Raw genomic sequence first — 16,475 nt, 5'->3', positions numbered from 1 at the left:
ATAAAGCAAACTGTGAGGATATAGATGTTCTGGAAACCTTAAGCCATTTTAAACTACAGATTTCTTTCAATGTTCGGGAGCATGTTGTGTGTGGCCTCATAGTATTGGACTTTAAATTTATAACGGCGGTAAGCTGCAGAAATATCATTTTTGAAGCACAGCTAATATTTTTTATTTTCAAGCTACTTATGGCCTCTGCTAACATATTTATATTTATGGTGCAGTACGACATAACATACGCTGCCCTCTTGAAGGCCAAAAACGAAACAAATGTATAAAAAATACATTACTCATATTTATAATAAATCGATCCAATTAATAAATATTTTAATTACTTTACTTAATTCATTATAAAATACATACAATATAGAAATCAGTTATTAAACTTACACCGACAGCCAACACATGTATTGCTGGCGATATTCGTCTGAATTATGAAATAAATTATACTTTTAGAATTATATTTCGGCAATTTACACAGCTCCGTGCAGCTCCAATCATTTTTATTCCGCAATGAGGTACTTTTCAGCACTTCATTGAAAAACAGTAGTTTGAAAAAGACCGCGCAACCTATAGATAAATATTGATCGAACTTACCTGCATGCAAAACGATAATTATCACACAGGTCACTGTTATCGTTTATCGTAAAGTCGCGCATCACTTTGTTTTGCACGTTTGCAGAATTTTGGCTTCGCGAGGCGTAAATATCAATTAAAAGACACAATCTCGCGATATGTGCGACGTTGCGGTGGTAAAGAAGATAGCTAACTGCCTGGGAGTGGCACCTGGCAAGGTTCAACTAAACGACGAACAGGTAAACTTACATATACACGTAAAAGAACTTTGCAAGGTACATAATCAATGAACATTTTATTGTCAAGGTCGTGACACGCACTATTGGCCAAAACAAAACGGTCCAAGGATTTGCTACAATACTTGAAAGTTTAGCGCGTGAGTCAAAATCGGAGGCAGCGCAGAACAGTACCAGTACCAAAGAAGTAAAGGCGCAAGTTTATCAGTGGCTGGAATTTGCTGTTCTGTATGTGGCACCCGGCTCTAAAGACAAATACGTGTCCAAACAACTTCTGGCTGACTTTAACAAGCTTTTTATTAGCAAATCGTATTTAGTCGGCAACTTTATAACACTGGCGGATCTGGCTGTCTATTATGCAATTTACGATCTTATGGTGCGTAGCATTGACTTATATACCGACCCTCGGCTAATATTTTAATTTGTATGTACATTCGTATTGTGTAGAAATCGCTTTCACCTGTAGACAAGGAAAACTATTTAAATTTGTCACGATGGTTTGATCATCTTCAACAGAGACCCGAGGTGCACCAAGGCGAACCCTTGCTAAATTTCACGACCATCTATCTTCACGGCTGGGCAACGGGCACGCACATCTAAGCCGCGAGTTGATTAAGAATTCTGTGTAGCTCATACTAAAAAAAATAAAATTATTTATTTCTGTTGCATTTTACAAGTAAATGTGTCAATGTGCCAATGAGCGTTGAAACTTAAATTATATTTATTGTAGCCATTTGAGAAATGATTTTACAAATAAGAACTTAAAAAATCGCAGATATTGCTCGAATCACTTTCTATGCGTTTCCGGTAATTGCGGTCTATAGCAGTGACTACTGGCACTTCTCCAGCATCAGTTTGCGGGTACCTCGCGGGGCGAATTCATGGAGTTCATTTCGTTTGGCTCAGTACACTTCCACAAGCCGTAGGTTTTGCCCACAGTGGTTTGCCATAAACGCAGTGTGCCATCTTCAGAACCACTTGCATAAAGTTCACCATCAGGGCTGAACTTTACCGAATGCACTGGACCAAAGTGACCCTTGAAGGATTCTAAGCGGAGAAAAATAAAAACGATTATTAATACATGATAATATATGTATATAGATGTAGATTATTTACTTACCAATTTCATTCCCGGTAATAAAGTCAAACTTGTACATTTTAAAGTCCTCGCCACCGCAAACAAAAACATCTTTGTCAGGATGTAAACTAGCTGACGACACATTCGTCGGCACTTTCACCTCCTTTAGTTTCTTAAGTGTATCAATCTCCCAGAAGCTGATTGTCGAACCGTGCGCGATGGTTAGCACATGATCATCACGAGAGATCTCCAAGCTGTTGGGATTGTTGGAAAACTGCAGACGCTGCACTTCCAGACCAGTCATGCGATCCCACAGACGCACAGTCCGATCCTCGGCCGCTGATATTATGCACTTGTCGTCACGACAGAATAGTGCACGCTTAATGGCACCACCGTGACCACCGTACAGCTCCGGCTCCGCACTGGGCTGCTCCAAATTGAAGACCCGCACCAGCTTCTCATTGCTTCCCGTCACAATGTTCTCTGACGTGCTGTCGAAAGCAACGCTCTTCACAATATGCTTATGTTGAAAACTATGAATCTCTGCACCGCTGACCGCATTCCACACTTTTCCGGTAAAGTCAGCAGCCCCCGAAGCGGCCAGCGTTGCATTCCGGTTAAGCGCAACGCCCCAGACAGCACCCTTGTGGCCTTCGAAGGTCCCAACCCAGTCACCGGTGTCACCATGGCGCAACATTGGGCTGCCATCTGTAAGGGTGTTGAGTAGAATGCTTGATTAAAAAGCTTCATTGCTGGTTTGTGTGCGTGTGTGCAGCGAAAATCACCTTGAATGAATGACTACATCAATGCCAACGACCTGACGCCAGCTGCAATCGATTCGTGCACAAATGCATGCAATCGAGCGGCAACCAATGGTGAAAAAAACTTCCCCAAAAAAAAACTCGAATGAATGTTTGATAAATTAATGAGATTAGTTTTAACTCTCAAAAGTTGGGCATCTAAGGAAATAGTGATGCATTTTTGGATGGCAGAGTCAAACATTCAAACTACTGAAAAATAGTAGTGTTAAGTTTTTGATTTCACTTACATTTACATGAAGCATATTTTAACTGCATAAATTATAGCATACTAATGAGAAAATTGAATGCAGGTTACTTTTAAACAAACGGTTCTCATACAATGTATGTATGTACATGTAAAACAATAGAGTTTTCATTCATCCAATTCTTTATAATTAAGCATATTTGTGTTAGTCCCACTGTCACTAGTTGCAATAATGTGCACGTCAAGTTGAATCGTGACGTTAGCTCGAAAGAAATGCATATCGGGACAGCCTATGAAATCGGTTGGTTTAGAAATAAAAAGTAGTTTTTTGTTTCACAATTTACACAGGCGGCTATCACTTAATAAATATGTATATATTTATTTAACATTATTTGACGTGTCCCAGCTGCAACATTCAGTTCGCATAAATAAATATAGAAGTTTCAAGGTACTTCCTGTGTGCACACAAAGCGGACAACAGCAATAACAACAATCAGTTTTTAAAAGTTGCTCAACAAGGGGAAGCGTGCGTTAAATGGCGATAAAAAATTAACTTGAACTTGTAATGGAAATTTGCTTTCCGCATAACTTTTTCAACGCACTTAACATATGGCAACAAGCACATATGTATGTATGTACTTGTAAGTACGAGTACAAACTTATAATATGTACATATGTATAAGTAAGTATGAATCTGTCCGCATGTTGTGTGCCCCCCGTCAAGGTAAAGAATGCAAAAATGATAGCATGCGAGAGTAGCAAAGGGTTTTGCAAAACAGGTTTCATGCAACTAATTGATTTGTATTTGGGTCAAGGCTTCAACCAGGCTAGACGGATGCTGCGGCTCGTCTATTGATCATCTCATACAACCATACAAGTACATACGTAGCTATTAATAATACAAGGACACTCACCTTTGCACGCCGAGATGAGAAAGTAGCCACTGTCGCAAATGTTACTAAAATCCAAATGCACCACAGGACGCGTGTGACCGCTACAAGTCAATGGAATTTGTCGCAAATTATTGCCTGCCATCCTAATAAGTTTTTACAAAATAAATATGTTTTTCTTTTTGTTGCACTTCCACGCACTTTCACACACAGCCAAATTGGCGTAATAGTTTCCTACACTTCGAATATTTATGCAGTCTAATGAGACTTATGAGAGATTTTCACTTAATTTAGTTTACAGTTAACTTTGTACTTTATTTTATTTAGCTAGATTTCAATTAATTTGCTGCCGTCTCATGCTGATGCACTTTTTTACACACACTTCATGTCCTTGGCGACTGGTACGTTGTTTTTCGTCCAGAGGTCACCAGCAAAAGCTTTTCACCGTTCGTTGTTGTCGGCAGTTGGTTGAACACAGTGACGTGAAAATTATTTACAATCTTTGTGTGCTGTTAATTGCTTTATTAACAACAAAAAATAACAAAAATTACGTGTGTGACGAGGCGACACGTAGTTGTTGTTGGACGATTTGCCACCCGAATGGCAATACCGTGGCATGCCGCACTTCTTTTATATGGCCAGTGGCATCACCAACGACTTATCGATAAATTATCACAAAAGACTCTGCTGAGTTAGCTGTCAAAGTATTCATTATTTTCAGTTCAGGACAAACAGAAACATAAGGAATACATAAAGATGTCCGCAATTCTAAACCACGCAATTCGTCGTCATGTTGGCGCTACCGCGGCCAGAAACATGTCCGGTACCGCGGCCGTGGCTGGTGAACATTCTGGTAAGCAAATCCTAGACCTCAAAACCAATTCTCTTTATGTAAGGTTAAGGTTATGTAATTTAATTAATGACCAAAAAAAATCCCAAAGCAAGGACTCTGACTCGTCTTTTACTGAATTTATTTTTATTGTAGGTGGCTACAAAGTCTGGAAGCGGCTGTCCTTCTTCGTGGCTGTGCCTGCCGTTGGATTGTGCATGCTAAACGCTTACCTAAAACATCAGGAGGAGCACGACAAACCTCGTCCAGAATTCATTAAGTACGATTACTTGCGTCGTCGCGAGAAGCGTTTCCCCTGGGGTGAGGGCAACAAGAGTCTGTTCCACAACCCCCACGTTAATGCTCTGCCCGATGGTTATGAGCATTAAGTGATGCAAGAGATTTCTGTTGCAGCTGGTTATGTTGGTGGTAAAATGGCTTATACACACATTCTGAAGCAGTAGGACGACACATGTATTTAATGTATTGCGCGCTGAAATTAATGCAAAAATACACAAAAACCAAACAGACAATCTGCACATTTATCGTTAACTCAGAGGGAAAAAAGAATTAAGGACACTACGACTCGGTGTAAATTTAATTTTTTTATTTTGTAAAACATAATCACAGCACAACGAGAATGGGTCCGAACATAAATATCTACAATAATCATTTATTCTTGTCGGCATTGTTTGGGATTTTATAAGAATTAAAAGTTCAATCAAATTCTCGTTTTGCTGCGTAAGTTAAATCTAGAATGCTATGGTATGGTGCTCTTTATTTAGCATATCTGCTGCCATCAATTTCCTGTTCTTAATTGATCTTTACTTCCCCTTTTTGCGTTGTACCTTGCTAGATGTTTGTCTCTCAACATCTATTACAGTGTCAGTACTCCTAGTCTGGCGTTTCGGCAGCCATTTATCCGGTGAACTTAATTCTCTTTTCATTTTATTTTGTTTTGTTCCCACAGGCGAAACACTTTTCTTAGCTTGTCCCACTTTTTTGTTGTTGCTACTTTTGGCTTGTGGTGGCGAAGGCGCCTTGCTCTGGGATTGATTTTCTATACATTCTTCGCCATCATCGTTGAGCAATTGCTGCAGCAGATCTGACTCTTCTTTAATCACAACGTCCACGTCATTTTTTCCATAGCTCTGATATGAAACCATATCTACAACGTGCTCGCCCTCGATGTGTTTCTGTAGATCCTCCGAGCTCAGGAATATTGCGTCGCAAAATCCACATTGAAATGGTTCGCTTTCCTTATGGGCTTCCACATGCTGATTGACACAATTTATATCTGGTATTTTCTCATTGCACAGCGGACAAATTAGTAACGTGCTGGCATGTGTTATGGAGTGATCCACTAGACTGTGGTAGGTTTTGAACGAGTTCTTGCAAATACTGCAGGTGAATGTAGCCGACACTTGCTTATGAGTGCGCATATGACGAGACAGATGGTGAGACAGCACGTACGACTTAGGGCAGTACTTGCAAGGATAGACGCGTTTTCCAGCATGTGCTACCAGATGACGGGCCAATTTGCCAGCAGTTATGAAACTCTCGTCGCAATGCTGGCACGGAAAAGGCAAATCATTGCAGTGAATTACCTAAAAACGGTAGAAAACAATTGAAGTGCTTATTAGTGACTACATATGTACATATAAGTTGGCAGCTTTCTCAATTGCACTTACCTCGTGTCGCTCCAGGCCTTGTTTGAAGGTAAACGATTTGTCACAAACTCCACATTGAAATGGGCGCTTTTTGGTATGTCGCTCAGCATGCTTTTCCATCTCCTCGCGCGAAATAAAAGGCTTCTCGCAATAGACGCAAATAAATTTTGGAATATCGGTATGGGTGCGTTCATGACGATGCAACAGAGTGCTCCGAGTAAAAGCCTTTTCGCAAACAGTGCATTTAAATGGACGTTCGCCGGTGTGCACCAAGTTGTGCTTCTGTAGATCATATTTGGAGAAGAAACTTTTGTTGCATTTTGTGCAGAGGAAGCTGCGTTCACGCGAATGATTGAGCTTGTGTATGTCAAGCAGCTGTTCAAGAGGAAAAGTCCGCTCACATTGTGGGCAAGGAAATACGTTTGTGGCTACGGGTGCGGCAATCTTTAACGGTTCTTCTACAACATCCGTTGTGCTAAGAATTTCTGTAACAATTGCCATATTTCCCTCTTCATCACGTTTAATCTGTGGTGTGGCCAGTCGTGGCTCAATTGGTGCGGATGCCCCTTTGTTGAGGATACGTACGGATTGTTTGTTCAGCAGCTTCGGTTTATTAGATGTTGAAACAGTCGGAACTGTTTCATCGTCCAATTCATCAGCCAAATCTGCGATCAAATTTTGAACGTCCATTGACAGCTCTTGATTACTTTCAGGCTTCTCCTGGTATGTCTGAGGGTTATTGTAACGCTTGTTGAAAACGCGTATTAATGTGGTTGGTGGCTCTTGTTTAACCAGTACTCCCAAGTTAAGCAATTTTCTCGTGGCAGAGCTTGTTTCCATAACTTCCACACTCTCAATTTGAACATTGGGCGACTTGGCCATCGAGTTCAAGAGCTTCATGGGTGGTGCATCTTTTGTTTCCTTTTTAAACTCCTGAACTTGCTTGGAAATGTGTGGAGCCCGGGGTTTCTCCAAAGGCTCTGGCCACTGACCAGTGAGTGGATATTGACGTAGCAAGGTATCCGCTCTTTTGCACATTTGCTTAAAACGATAGCAATGTTCAAATAGTAGACGACAGTCCAAACATATAAAACTCGGCATACCATCTTCGCTGTTCACCTACAAAAAAAAAAAATTCAAATACCAACGATTATTAATTGATTTTCGTAATTGGCAGCATTGCATTGAGCCTTGGCAGCTTAGCATACTTGGTATGGCAACGCTACATTTTCTTGGCGGCAAGAGGAACTACACAACTACAAATGCATTCGCAGTTTGTTTTTGTGAGCAGGCGGGCGCACGCTTAGCCTCTGTCAATTAATTGAGTAAACACAGTTAACCATAAAAGGATAAATTCACTATTTCGGGGCAAATGCAATTTGAACTTGCTATATTAGTGAAATTACGCACAACAGTTGGTTATTCCAGTTTATTTAAATTAAAGGACCACCTCTCTCAACAATAGAAGCGCAAAGAGCGTATCTGTACGAAGGGCGCAACAATTTCAGCGGGCAGGGTGCAGTCACGAACAAAAGGCAGGCAGCAAGGAGAAAAGCAAGCAAGCAAACGACGACGGCGTGCATTTGAGACAGCAAAAAAATGACAGACGAGTGTATAACAAAAAACATTGTTTTGTGCTTTGGAAACGGAAAGAGCAACAACTCTATTGGTGATAAGACGGATGCACAGGGCTGCTCGGAGAACAATAAAGGCGGTGCAGTTGGTGGTGCAGTCGTTGCGAGGTGAGCGCTTGTACTCTCCCTCTCTCTTTCAATATATGTATATAGTATATATGCATTCCTTTTTATACCCTTTAACGAAAACTGGTAATGGTATATAGTTTTTAGTGGGTAATTATGAAACCGAATTTTAGAGCCTTCATTTTGAGGGTCCCAAACTATATGATACATGTGTTGCCCCAAATATATAGTCGACCACACATTCATTATTATGGCGCACCATTTCGCCTTAAAATGGACCTGAGTTGGATTCTGTGAAGATTGATCATTGATCATATGCATAAATTATTATTTAAACGCATCGTTCATTATTTAATTATTATGGTAATAGCTGCGTACATATTAGCTAATTTATGACGCTTTATTTGTTATTGCAGATATGTGCATACAGTTTCATAGCCTTAGCTTGTTTGTTCTGTTTTTTGTTCTTGTAATATAGCCTTTTGATAATAATTTTGTTTATATCATAGCCATCCACCACAAGCCAATAAATATGTGGCTCGTATGCCGGTAGATCGCTATGCCAGCGAATATAATATGAATCACAAGAACCGCGGGAAAGCTTTAATATTTAATCATGAGTTATTCGACATACCTTCCTTGAAGGCCCGCTCCGGCACTAATGTGGATTGCGAGGAACTACGCAAAGCGCTGAAGCGCCTGGACTTCGACGTTTCAGTGCACAAGGATTGCAAGTTTCGCGAGATTCTGGAGCACATAGAAAAAGCGGCATCGCACGATCACAATGATAACGATTGTATTGCTATCGCTATATTGTCGCATGGCGAACACGGCTATATCTATGCCAAGGATGTTCAATACAAACTGGACAATATTTGGCATTATTTTACAGCACACAATTGTCCGTCGCTGGCCGGTAAACCGAAAATGTTTTTCATTCAGGCTTGCCAAGGCGATCGACTGGATGCGGGCGTTATGCTAGAGAAAAATGTGACTGAAACGGACGGCGAGTCCTCAATGAGCTATAAGATACCTATACATGCAGACTTTCTCTTCTCATACTCCACCATACCAGGTAAAATATGCCAGTTTTTCTTTTACTTCCTAAAGTTATTAAAAATATTGTCTGTTCTTCAATATGCAGGTTATTATTCCTGGCGCAATACCTCTAACGGCTCATGGTACATGCAGTCGCTCATTCAAGAGTTGAACACAAATGGCAAGAAGTACGATATGCTGACGCTGCTCACCTTCGTTAGTCAGCGGGTTGCGGTGGATTTTGAATCAAATGTGCCGTCTACGCCAATAATGGATCGACAGAAGCAAATTCCATGCGTCACATCAATGCTTACTCGCATACTGCGCTTTACCGACAAAAATACCGGTAGTAAAGCTGGTTAATTTAATCATCTTTGTCGATTAGTGGTAAACCCCCCCTAAAATAAGAAAACGCCTGATTCTCATCGCGCACAGCAATTCTTTCGACATTCACATTGGATTCCATTTTACTTTAAGTATCCAGTTATAAATATTGATGTAGATTATCATCAACACCTAATTTTTCAGACTCATGTACTCGTACTTTATTGTTGACTTAATATGTTTTTGTCAAACAAAAATTCTTATTCCTATACTCATTTATATTTATGTTTTATATATTAATAATTTACTTGCCAATTGTATTCACGCTGAAGACTTATAATGAATATAACATATATATAAATATATATATTTGATATACAAAAAAACTCGAATAAAATGAAGAATTGAAGTAAAAATGGATCATACGCCTCATCCTCGGTTTAGCTCCTGCCCATATGGCAACATTGGTATATTATGGTTGGCTATGTACATATGGATGTGTGTATGGATATGTGTTTGTATGAGTGAATGTGTGCGTGCGTAGCTCGTACAGTTATCGCCACTGTTAAACAATTGCGCTTGAAATTTGGGAAATGCACATTAATGTCCATGCATGGGAAGTAGGGTGGGGCTGATGCTTTTCCAATTTCTTTTGGATACAATAAGGGCTTTGGCGCCAAAATGGGCTTAGCAAAGACGCCAACGCAGTCTATTTAGAAACAAACCCACCAGCCAACTGTGTTAGTAAAGTTCATTCTCGCAAGCAAGTCGGGACACATTTAGTGCGAATTAAAACCTATCAGCTTACCTCGATCGATGTTATGGCCATTATTTGCAACGGCAGTGTCGCCGTTGACTTAATACGTGCATTTTCAACAAAAATTGAGCCGAGTTTTCCCTGCACCAAGCAAAAGCGACAGATTTCCTTATGTCGAAGTTCGAATTCACGCGTTTCGTATATGGTAGACATGGCTAGTACTACTATTACGCCTTTTAAGCAAACTAAAGTGAATACACGGGGAATTGTTTTGATAACAACAAACTATTGAAAATTACCAAAAATGTTCACAACACACATAAATGCACAATGCATCAATACACGAACCGCTGTAATGCTGCCATCTCGTCCATAATTGAAGTCTCATTTATAAACTGCCACACTTTCAAAGAGTTGCCACCTAACGCTAGTGTATGGGCGCAGTTTCGGTAAAACAAAACCAAAAGCGTTAGTTTTCAATTTTATTTTATTCATCTGCGTCCCTCAAGCGGGCCTGGGTTTGCTCGCCTATATCGTAAATAACATGCTGCTGCAGTAGCTCATGCACGTCGTATTTAAGAGACTCCTCAAATGCATACTGTATGCTGGTATCGTAAAGCATCAGTTTGCACTTGGCAAGTGCAAGAATGCAGTTCCGGACGCGAGCAATTATTTCTCGCTCATGTCGAGGCACCACTTCACTAAGATTCTGTGCAAAGCCACCCTCCCCGCCCTCCTGATCTTCGTTTTTAGTAGGTGATATCCAAATGTAACCATTGTTGCCTAATATTACGGATGCACCACATGAGAGATTGTGAAAATGCATTTTTCGACGCTTAACCAGCGCAGGAAAGACCTTCACAAGGATGCCCTGGGAAAGTTTGCCATACTTCAAGCTGCGCGTGTATAGCGACAATGTGCCCTCCTCGAAAATATTCTGATGAATGAGAAGCTCAGCCAAATGACATATCAGGAACTAGAATAGTACCCACCTGAACTTCTGCAGAAATAAGATCGCCTTCGTCCAGATACTGCCGCATCATTTGCTCGTCTTCTGCTGAGCGTCGGCGCAGCTCACCGCCGGGAAGATTTACAGACGACAACAGCAGTACAGAATCCAAACGCGAATTTGTATCCACGCGCCATCGCTTTTGTTGCACTTCAATAACTCGAGCAACGACTACATCACCAATCTCACCCACATAGCGGCTCTTTAATGGACGAACTGAAATCAATTTGTTCACCTTCTCGATAACGCCAGCCACGGAAGCCTTTATATTTTCATCCTCCACAAATGTGCCATGTCCACGCATGAAACCTGCCTCTGGCATGAGTACTTCGCCAGGTGTAAAGACGCGAGGCAACTTTTCCTGGTTCCCGGCCAGAGCATTCCAGTCCACGCGATCCAGAGCCAAGCTTATCGTTGCATTTACAGACATTTTTCTGCGATTTTTAATAAACAAATGAAGCCAACAGCTGATGAAACACGCGCGATTCCAACCAGAACTAGTTCAAAAAAGAAAAGAAAATGAGCGAGCCCAACAGCTGTTCACTGTTATTAGTGTTTCTTCTGTGAAAATTACACTCAGCACCAGCATAAATGAAAAATTTATAAAGGAGGATAAATAATCAACTGAAAATGGATCAACCTGACGATCACTTTCGTTACATATATAGTTCCGATTTGGATGAGCGTGTGCAGATAAAAGTGTAAGTAATTCGCAAATAACCGAAAGGTTACATGTACACAAATATATACATACATATGTACATAAATTGTTCGTTTCAGTGGTACTCTTGAGGGCAAAAAACGCCAGCCTGATTACGAAAAGCTGCTCGATGACCCCATACTTCGCTTTTCCGGCCTATACTCGGAGGAATACCCTGCATTTCAGGTTCGTCTGCAAATATACAATAAAGGCCGCCCTTATTGTTCGCCCGTGAGCAGCTCTTATAAGGCGTTTGGCAAGCGATGGAGCTGGAACGAGTGGGTGACATTGCCTTTGCTCTTCTCCGACTTGCCACGAACTGCCGTGCTGGTGCTCACCATTCTGGACTGCTCGGGGGCTGGTCAAACAACTATCATTGGAGGCACAGCAATTTCATTGTTTGGCAAGGATGGCATGTTCCGCCAGGGAATGTATGATTTGCGGGTCTGGCTTGGTGTTGAAGGAGATGGAAGTTTTCCCACCAAAACACCGGGCAAGGGAAAGGAATCATCCAAGTCGCAAATGCAACGCTTGGGAAAATTAGCCAAGAAACATCGCAATGGACAGGTCCAAAAAGTGGACTGGCTAGATCGTCTCACATTCCGCGAAATCGAAGTGATAAACGAGCGGGAAAAACGCATGTCCGACTACATGTTCCTTATGATTGAATTCCCCACCGTCACGCTGGATGATGTGCATAATGTGAGCTAAAAAAGAAAACCTATATGTACATGTATAAATTCTAATTCGGTGTTTTTTTCAGTACTCGGTGGTCTACTTCGAACCAGAAAGCTGTAAATCCGACAGGCTTGTGCCAAAACCAAGACTCGTCTCTGTTCCAGATTCAGAGATTTTAGTGGTGAGTAAATAATATTTTAAAATCAGTGAACCTGCCATTTTAACATCTCTCTTCTAGGAAAACCTCGTGGAACGCAAACATCATTGCTTGGCGCGTTCGGAACGGTCACGCATTTCCGATCGAGATGCCAAGCCGACTGCTAGGTTAGAAGCCGTGCCGTAGAAAAGTACAATCTGAATTGCTAATACTTTCCTTTAATTTGCAGCATACGCGATCAATTACACACAATTGTTTATAGATATCCACCCACCTGTACGCTGAGCAGCGAAGAGCAAGACTTAATTTGGAAATTCCGTTTTTACTTATCTACACACAAGAAGGCGCTAACAAAGTTCCTAAAGTGCATTAACTGGAAGTTAAAGGATGAGGTAATGCAAGCACTCTGGATGCTTTCCAACTGGGCCCCTATGGATGTGGAGGATGCGCTTGAACTCTTGAGTCCAGCATTTACACACCCGGAGGTGCGCAAGTACGCTATCAGTCGCTTGGCCCAAGCGCCTGACGAGGACCTGCTTCTCTATTTACTTCAACTAGTGCAGGCCTTGAAATATGAGAATCTCCACGAGATTGCTCAATTATACAAGTGCATTTTTCCCGATCGTGATGTTTCAATGCTTGACGAGACCGGATCAATGTTGGAGCGAAGTTCCATTTCGGATTTGAGTGGCACGACCAGTGGCCTGCATGCCTCTGTTATACCAGCTAATCAGCGAGCAGCAAGTATGTTGGCGGCCATCAAAGGCGAGAAGTCAAGCACGGGACCTTTTAAGGCTAGCATTTCAGTTTCCCGAGCCGATCAGGGTGATGGTAATGGAGCAACATCTGTTGCAGATGGGAATCCATCAATGGGATCAGCCGGTTCGGATAACTCCAATACACTTATGCTTGCTGATGGTGTTAGTGCCTCGCCCATAACCCTCTGCACATTCCTGATACAGCGCGCATGCAGAAACGCCACTTTAGCCAACTATTTCTACTGGTACTTGTCTATTGAGGTGGAAAATGTGGAATCGGTCCGGAAACAGGATGAGCGAGCCCATGATATGTATGATATGGTATTAAAAATGCTGCTAAAAGCGCTCGAGAATGGTGCGTATAAACAAATAACTAAATGGTGTTAATCTTCATTTTTATTTTTAAAAATCTTGTAGGAAACTTTCAACAACGTGGTATTTATCACAATCTAAAGAAACAGAAAGTTTTCATCGAGGAACTCGTGAAGCTAGTAAAGCAAGTAGCCAAGGAAACAGGAAATCGCAACAAAAAAACCGAAAAGTTTCAAAATCTTTTAGCCGAACAGAATATGTTTAAAGTGAATTTTACGAGTTTTGGGCCAATACCATTCCCGCTAGATCCAGAAATTTGGATAACCAAAATAGTGCCAACGCGCACTACACTTTTTAAAAGCGCCCTTATGCCGGCTAAGTAAGCTAGACAGGAAATGTGGTAACTACTCTACAATTATAATTTGTTTATTGCAGGCTTACCTTTGTTACGTCGATTGCCCAATATGAATATGTAGCTATTTTCAAGCATGGTGATGATCTGCGTCAGGACCAGCTTATATTACAAATGATCACCCTCATGGACAAGTTGCTTCGTCGGGAGAACCTTGACTTAAAATTGACCCCATACAAGGTGCTGGCCACTAGCTCCAAACACGGCTTACTTCAGTATGTAGAGTCTTGCACCGTGGCCGAAGTATTGGCTCGGGAGGGCAACATACATAACTTCTTTAGACGTCACAATCCTTGTGAAAATGGACCTTATGGAATATCAGCCGAAGTTATGGACACATATATAAAAAGCTGTGCCGGATATTGTGTTATTACCTATTTACTGGGTAAGTGTATTACTATTTCGCTATTGGTTTGGGGCACTATTTCCATATTTTACAGGCGTTGGAGATCGCCATTTGGATAATTTACTGCTGACTACCAATGGCAAGCTATTCCACATTGATTTCGGATATATTTTGGGTCGCGATCCCAAACCGTTGCCGCCTCCCATGAAACTAAGCAAGGAAATGGTCGAGGCCATGGGAGGCGTCAGCTCTGAGCATCATCATGAGTTCCGCAAGCAATGTTACACAGCATTTTTGCATCTGCGGCGACATGCCAATGTCATGCTTAATCTTTTCTCATTGATGGTGGATGCAACCGTTCCGGATATTGCGCTTGAGCCCGACAAAGCTGTGAAGAAAGTCGAGGAAAATTTGCAATTGGGTCTGACCGACGAGGAGGCAGTGCAGCATCTACAGAGCCTGCTGGACATATCTATAACAGCAGTAATGCCAGCGCTTGTGGAGCATATACATAAATTGGCTCAATACTGGCGGAAGTAGATGATCTTTTATTTTACTTAGCACTAAGATATTTTAGCCCATATCCATAGGATAAATGTAAATTAACTCTTTGTATAAACACACAATTAAATACTTTTTAAAATTATGTTAAATCCAAACATACCAAGTATTGACACTCTTGTTGGATATATCTAAAAATACAATTGTTAATAAGAAACAATATTAATTAGCTCTACCGCATCTTATTCCGAGTTAAAATATACACTTTGATAAATGTTTATGAGTGGATAACGGAATTTATCAGGTATTGCGAACATTTTGATTTTCTTGCTAGGAGACTTATACTTGTTTGTCAATAATTTAATCAAATACTACAAAATGCACTATTCCACTTCCAAAAAGCCCATTTGGCTGCTCTTCAAAGTAGTGGAGCTTATAATGAGCATCGCATGCTCCTACACGCACATCCAATGCTTTGATCGAGAAAGTTTTCCACATATTTTTCTATTATGCGGCACTTTCGGCGGCTCCACAATCGCATGCTCGTTAGCCATTGTGGGCCTGATACTGGCAGAACGGCCCACACTTCGCCTGGAGGCGATGATAAGTGGACTGTATGGTGTGCTGCATTTAATCACCGTCTACGTGAGCATGTACGTGGCGGAGAAGGATAAACATTTATGTTTCCTACTTAGCCTAGAGGAGAAACAGCATCAGTATTTTGTGTGCTGTCGCCGAACTGCAATACTGGCTCTCTACACAGCTGCGATTTATATTATGCACTGTACACTGGCCGTAGATCTAAAACTTTCCCATGTGATGGTGACTGTGGTCGACGGCAATGTTGTTCACTTGCAGCTCCGTAAACATAAACAGCGCAGCAAACGACCGCTGAAATTGTACTTTATTAGCATGGGTGCGGATCATTATTTAAATAAGTTTGCCTGCTATCGATCCATCTCCTCTAATATAATTGAAGATAAACAAAGGCGCGGATCAAAAGTATCCGGAACTCTCACTGTTTATATGAGCGAGTCGAGTGAGCCGGAGGAAGACTGATTTGAATCTACATCGACAACGCGCGCAACTAAATACTGAACAGCTGATTTGTACCAGCTCTACGGCAACCCTGTCTAAGCCATCGAGCGGGCATTTTGACAGTTGTTTGTTTACGGCCTGCCTTGCGGTATTTGTAATTGCAATTGTGCGTTCGTTGTGTTTGTGAATTTTTTTTCCTTCGTGACTTCCTGAAAACTTAAATTATATGGCTAGCATTGCGGTAAGAGAGTACTTCTAACATTTTACAATTTTCGTATTGGCAGCGCCCGTTGCTTTATTTTGTTTGGCCAGTTTTGTCGGGTTGTAGTTGTTGTTTCCATTTTGACTTCGAATGCATTGCTTTGCTGTAAAACGCTGTCTGCAAAGTTTTCTGATTTTCATAGTTCGATGCGTGGTTTTGTTGGGAACTTTTGGCACAAGCCAAGCCGTCCGTTTATGTT

At 41.3% G+C, this 16,475-nt stretch overlaps 9 protein-coding genes across 12 annotated transcripts in view; 6 read left to right on the top strand and 3 right to left on the bottom strand.

Moving 5' to 3' along the window:
* Window positions 1-672: 672 nt before the first annotated feature.
* Window positions 673-1,521, top strand: LOC115634727 (eukaryotic translation elongation factor 1 epsilon-1). Its single transcript, XM_030532611.1, has 3 exons — window positions 673-815; window positions 883-1,188; window positions 1,260-1,521. The coding sequence occupies exons 1-3, from the start codon at window positions 735-737 to the stop codon at window positions 1,410-1,412; spliced, it is 540 nt and encodes a 179-aa protein (XP_030388471.1). The 5' UTR covers window positions 673-734; the 3' UTR covers window positions 1,413-1,521.
* On the bottom strand, window positions 1,510-4,372 carry LOC115634725 (serine-threonine kinase receptor-associated protein). Its single transcript, XM_030532607.1, has 3 exons — window positions 3,810-4,372; window positions 1,933-2,598; window positions 1,510-1,859 (listed from the first exon to the last, which is right to left on the bottom strand). The coding sequence occupies exons 1-3, from the start codon at window positions 3,928-3,930 to the stop codon at window positions 1,663-1,665; spliced, it is 984 nt and encodes a 327-aa protein (XP_030388467.1). The 5' UTR covers window positions 3,931-4,372; the 3' UTR covers window positions 1,510-1,662.
* Window positions 4,373-4,476: 104 nt separating this feature from the next.
* On the top strand, window positions 4,477-5,147 carry LOC115634728 (cytochrome c oxidase subunit 6A, mitochondrial). The gene is made up of 2 exons (XM_030532612.1): window positions 4,477-4,638; window positions 4,771-5,147. Exons 1-2 carry the CDS (start codon window positions 4,542-4,544, stop codon window positions 5,001-5,003), a joined length of 330 nt encoding a protein of 109 aa, XP_030388472.1. The 5' UTR covers window positions 4,477-4,541; the 3' UTR covers window positions 5,004-5,147.
* A 53-nt stretch (window positions 5,148-5,200) lies between these two features.
* LOC115634723 (zinc finger and SCAN domain-containing protein 12) lies at window positions 5,201-10,421 on the bottom strand. The gene is made up of 3 exons (XM_030532606.1): window positions 10,155-10,421; window positions 6,306-7,403; window positions 5,201-6,221 (listed from the first exon to the last, which is right to left on the bottom strand). The coding sequence occupies exons 1-3, from the start codon at window positions 10,314-10,316 to the stop codon at window positions 5,439-5,441; spliced, it is 2,043 nt and encodes a 680-aa protein (XP_030388466.1). The 5' UTR covers window positions 10,317-10,421; the 3' UTR covers window positions 5,201-5,438.
* On the top strand, window positions 7,598-9,678 carry LOC115634726 (caspase-1). 2 transcript variants are annotated; one of them, XM_030532608.1, is made up of 3 exons: window positions 7,598-8,026; window positions 8,494-9,059; window positions 9,129-9,678. In XM_030532608.1, the coding sequence occupies exons 1-3, from the start codon at window positions 7,884-7,886 to the stop codon at window positions 9,383-9,385; spliced, it is 966 nt and encodes a 321-aa protein (XP_030388468.1). In that variant the 5' UTR covers window positions 7,598-7,883; the 3' UTR covers window positions 9,386-9,678. The 2 variants fall into 2 exon arrangements, with proteins under 2 accessions (XP_030388468.1, XP_030388469.1); XM_030532609.1 differs by having other exon boundaries at window positions 7,600-8,026; window positions 8,877-9,059.
* Window positions 10,422-10,572: 151 nt separating the features above from the next.
* LOC115620454 (exosome complex component RRP4) lies at window positions 10,573-11,682 on the bottom strand. The gene is made up of 2 exons (XM_030513688.1): window positions 11,096-11,682; window positions 10,573-11,040 (listed from the first exon to the last, which is right to left on the bottom strand). Exons 1-2 carry the CDS (start codon window positions 11,540-11,542, stop codon window positions 10,591-10,593), a joined length of 897 nt encoding a protein of 298 aa, XP_030369548.1. The 5' UTR covers window positions 11,543-11,682; the 3' UTR covers window positions 10,573-10,590.
* Window positions 11,679-15,134, top strand: LOC115620437 (phosphatidylinositol 3-kinase catalytic subunit type 3). 2 transcript variants are annotated; one of them, XM_030513676.1, is made up of 9 exons: window positions 11,679-11,813; window positions 11,893-11,998; window positions 12,052-12,514; window positions 12,576-12,671; window positions 12,729-12,814; window positions 12,877-13,760; window positions 13,823-14,096; window positions 14,153-14,514; window positions 14,570-15,134. In XM_030513676.1, the coding sequence occupies exons 2-9, from the start codon at window positions 11,943-11,945 to the stop codon at window positions 15,013-15,015; spliced, it is 2,667 nt and encodes an 888-aa protein (XP_030369536.1). In that variant the 5' UTR covers window positions 11,679-11,813; window positions 11,893-11,942; the 3' UTR covers window positions 15,016-15,134. The 2 variants fall into 2 exon arrangements, with proteins under 2 accessions (XP_030369536.1, XP_030369528.1); XM_030513668.1 differs by having other exon boundaries at window positions 11,743-11,813; window positions 11,893-12,514.
* Window positions 15,135-15,354: 220 nt separating this feature from the next.
* Window positions 15,355-16,035, top strand: LOC115634636. Its single transcript, XM_030532492.1, has one exon. The coding sequence runs from the start codon at window positions 15,355-15,357 to the stop codon at window positions 16,033-16,035; it is 681 nt and encodes a 226-aa protein (XP_030388352.1).
* LOC115622989 overlaps window positions 16,026-16,475 on the top strand; it is a 46,093-nt gene continuing 45,643 nt past the window's right edge. For both annotated transcript variants that reach the window (XM_030517153.1, XM_030517158.1), the window contains exon 1: window positions 16,026-16,255. In XM_030517153.1, the coding sequence (XP_030373013.1) occupies window positions 16,241-16,255 (15 nt within the window). In that variant the 5' untranslated portion in view covers window positions 16,026-16,240. The remainder of the gene's footprint in view (window positions 16,256-16,475) is intronic.

Source organism: Scaptodrosophila lebanonensis, unplaced genomic scaffold, assembly GCF_003285725.1.
Source record: "Scaptodrosophila lebanonensis strain 11010-0011.00,11010-0021.00 unplaced genomic scaffold, SlebRS2 tig00000001-arrow-pilon, whole genome shotgun sequence".
Taxonomy (NCBI): domain Eukaryota; kingdom Metazoa; phylum Arthropoda; class Insecta; order Diptera; family Drosophilidae; genus Scaptodrosophila; species Scaptodrosophila lebanonensis.
Note: the sequence above shows the minus strand (reverse complement) of the source record. Positions and strands in the feature narration are given on the sequence as shown.

What these genes read in the sequence shown, in the direction of transcription:
- LOC115620454 (XM_030513688.1), bottom strand. Translation starts at nt 11,542, where the DNA reads ATGTCTGTAAATGCAACGATAAGCTTGGCTCTGGATCGCGTGGACTGG. An exon ending in TTATTTCTGCAGAAGTTCAG is followed by an intron (nt 11,041 to 11,095) that starts GTGGGTACTATT and finishes CTCATTCATCAG; the next exon opens with AATATTTTCGAGGAGGGCAC.
- LOC115634728 (XM_030532612.1), top strand. Translation starts at nt 4,542, where the DNA reads ATGTCCGCAATTCTAAACCACGCAATTCGTCGTCATGTTGGCGCTACC. An exon ending in CGTGGCTGGTGAACATTCTG is followed by an intron (nt 4,639 to 4,770) that starts GTAAGCAAATCC and finishes TTTTTATTGTAG; the next exon opens with GTGGCTACAAAGTCTGGAAG.
- LOC115634726 (XM_030532608.1), top strand. Translation starts at nt 7,884, where the DNA reads ATGACAGACGAGTGTATAACAAAAAACATTGTTTTGTGCTTTGGAAAC. An exon ending in GGTGGTGCAGTCGTTGCGAG is followed by an intron (nt 8,027 to 8,493) that starts GTGAGCGCTTGT and finishes TTTATATCATAG; the next exon opens with CCATCCACCACAAGCCAATA. An exon ending in CTCATACTCCACCATACCAG is followed by an intron (nt 9,060 to 9,128) that starts GTAAAATATGCC and finishes TTCAATATGCAG; the next exon opens with GTTATTATTCCTGGCGCAAT.
- LOC115634725 (XM_030532607.1), bottom strand. Translation starts at nt 3,930, where the DNA reads ATGGCAGGCAATAATTTGCGACAAATTCCATTGACTTGTAGCGGTCAC. An exon ending in TCTCATCTCGGCGTGCAAAG is followed by an intron (nt 2,599 to 3,809) that starts GTGAGTGTCCTT and finishes ACACCCTTACAG; the next exon opens with ATGGCAGCCCAATGTTGCGC. An exon ending in TATTACCGGGAATGAAATTG is followed by an intron (nt 1,860 to 1,932) that starts GTAAGTAAATAA and finishes TTCTCCGCTTAG; the next exon opens with AATCCTTCAAGGGTCACTTT.
- LOC115634727 (XM_030532611.1), top strand. Translation starts at nt 735, where the DNA reads ATGTGCGACGTTGCGGTGGTAAAGAAGATAGCTAACTGCCTGGGAGTG. An exon ending in TTCAACTAAACGACGAACAG is followed by an intron (nt 816 to 882) that starts GTAAACTTACAT and finishes TTTATTGTCAAG; the next exon opens with GTCGTGACACGCACTATTGG. An exon ending in ATGCAATTTACGATCTTATG is followed by an intron (nt 1,189 to 1,259) that starts GTGCGTAGCATT and finishes CGTATTGTGTAG; the next exon opens with AAATCGCTTTCACCTGTAGA.
- LOC115634723 (XM_030532606.1), bottom strand. Translation starts at nt 10,316, where the DNA reads ATGTCTACCATATACGAAACGCGTGAATTCGAACTTCGACATAAGGAA. An exon ending in TGGCCATAACATCGATCGAG is followed by an intron (nt 7,404 to 10,154) that starts GTAAGCTGATAG and finishes TTTTTTTTGTAG; the next exon opens with GTGAACAGCGAAGATGGTAT. An exon ending in AAGGCCTGGAGCGACACGAG is followed by an intron (nt 6,222 to 6,305) that starts GTAAGTGCAATT and finishes TACCGTTTTTAG; the next exon opens with GTAATTCACTGCAATGATTT.
- LOC115620437 (XM_030513668.1), top strand. Translation starts at nt 11,743, where the DNA reads ATGGATCAACCTGACGATCACTTTCGTTACATATATAGTTCCGATTTG. An exon ending in CGCTGGATGATGTGCATAAT is followed by an intron (nt 12,515 to 12,575) that starts GTGAGCTAAAAA and finishes TGTTTTTTTCAG; the next exon opens with TACTCGGTGGTCTACTTCGA. An exon ending in CAGATTCAGAGATTTTAGTG is followed by an intron (nt 12,672 to 12,728) that starts GTGAGTAAATAA and finishes TCTCTCTTCTAG; the next exon opens with GAAAACCTCGTGGAACGCAA.
- LOC115634636 (XM_030532492.1), top strand. Translation starts at nt 15,355, where the DNA reads ATGCACTATTCCACTTCCAAAAAGCCCATTTGGCTGCTCTTCAAAGTA.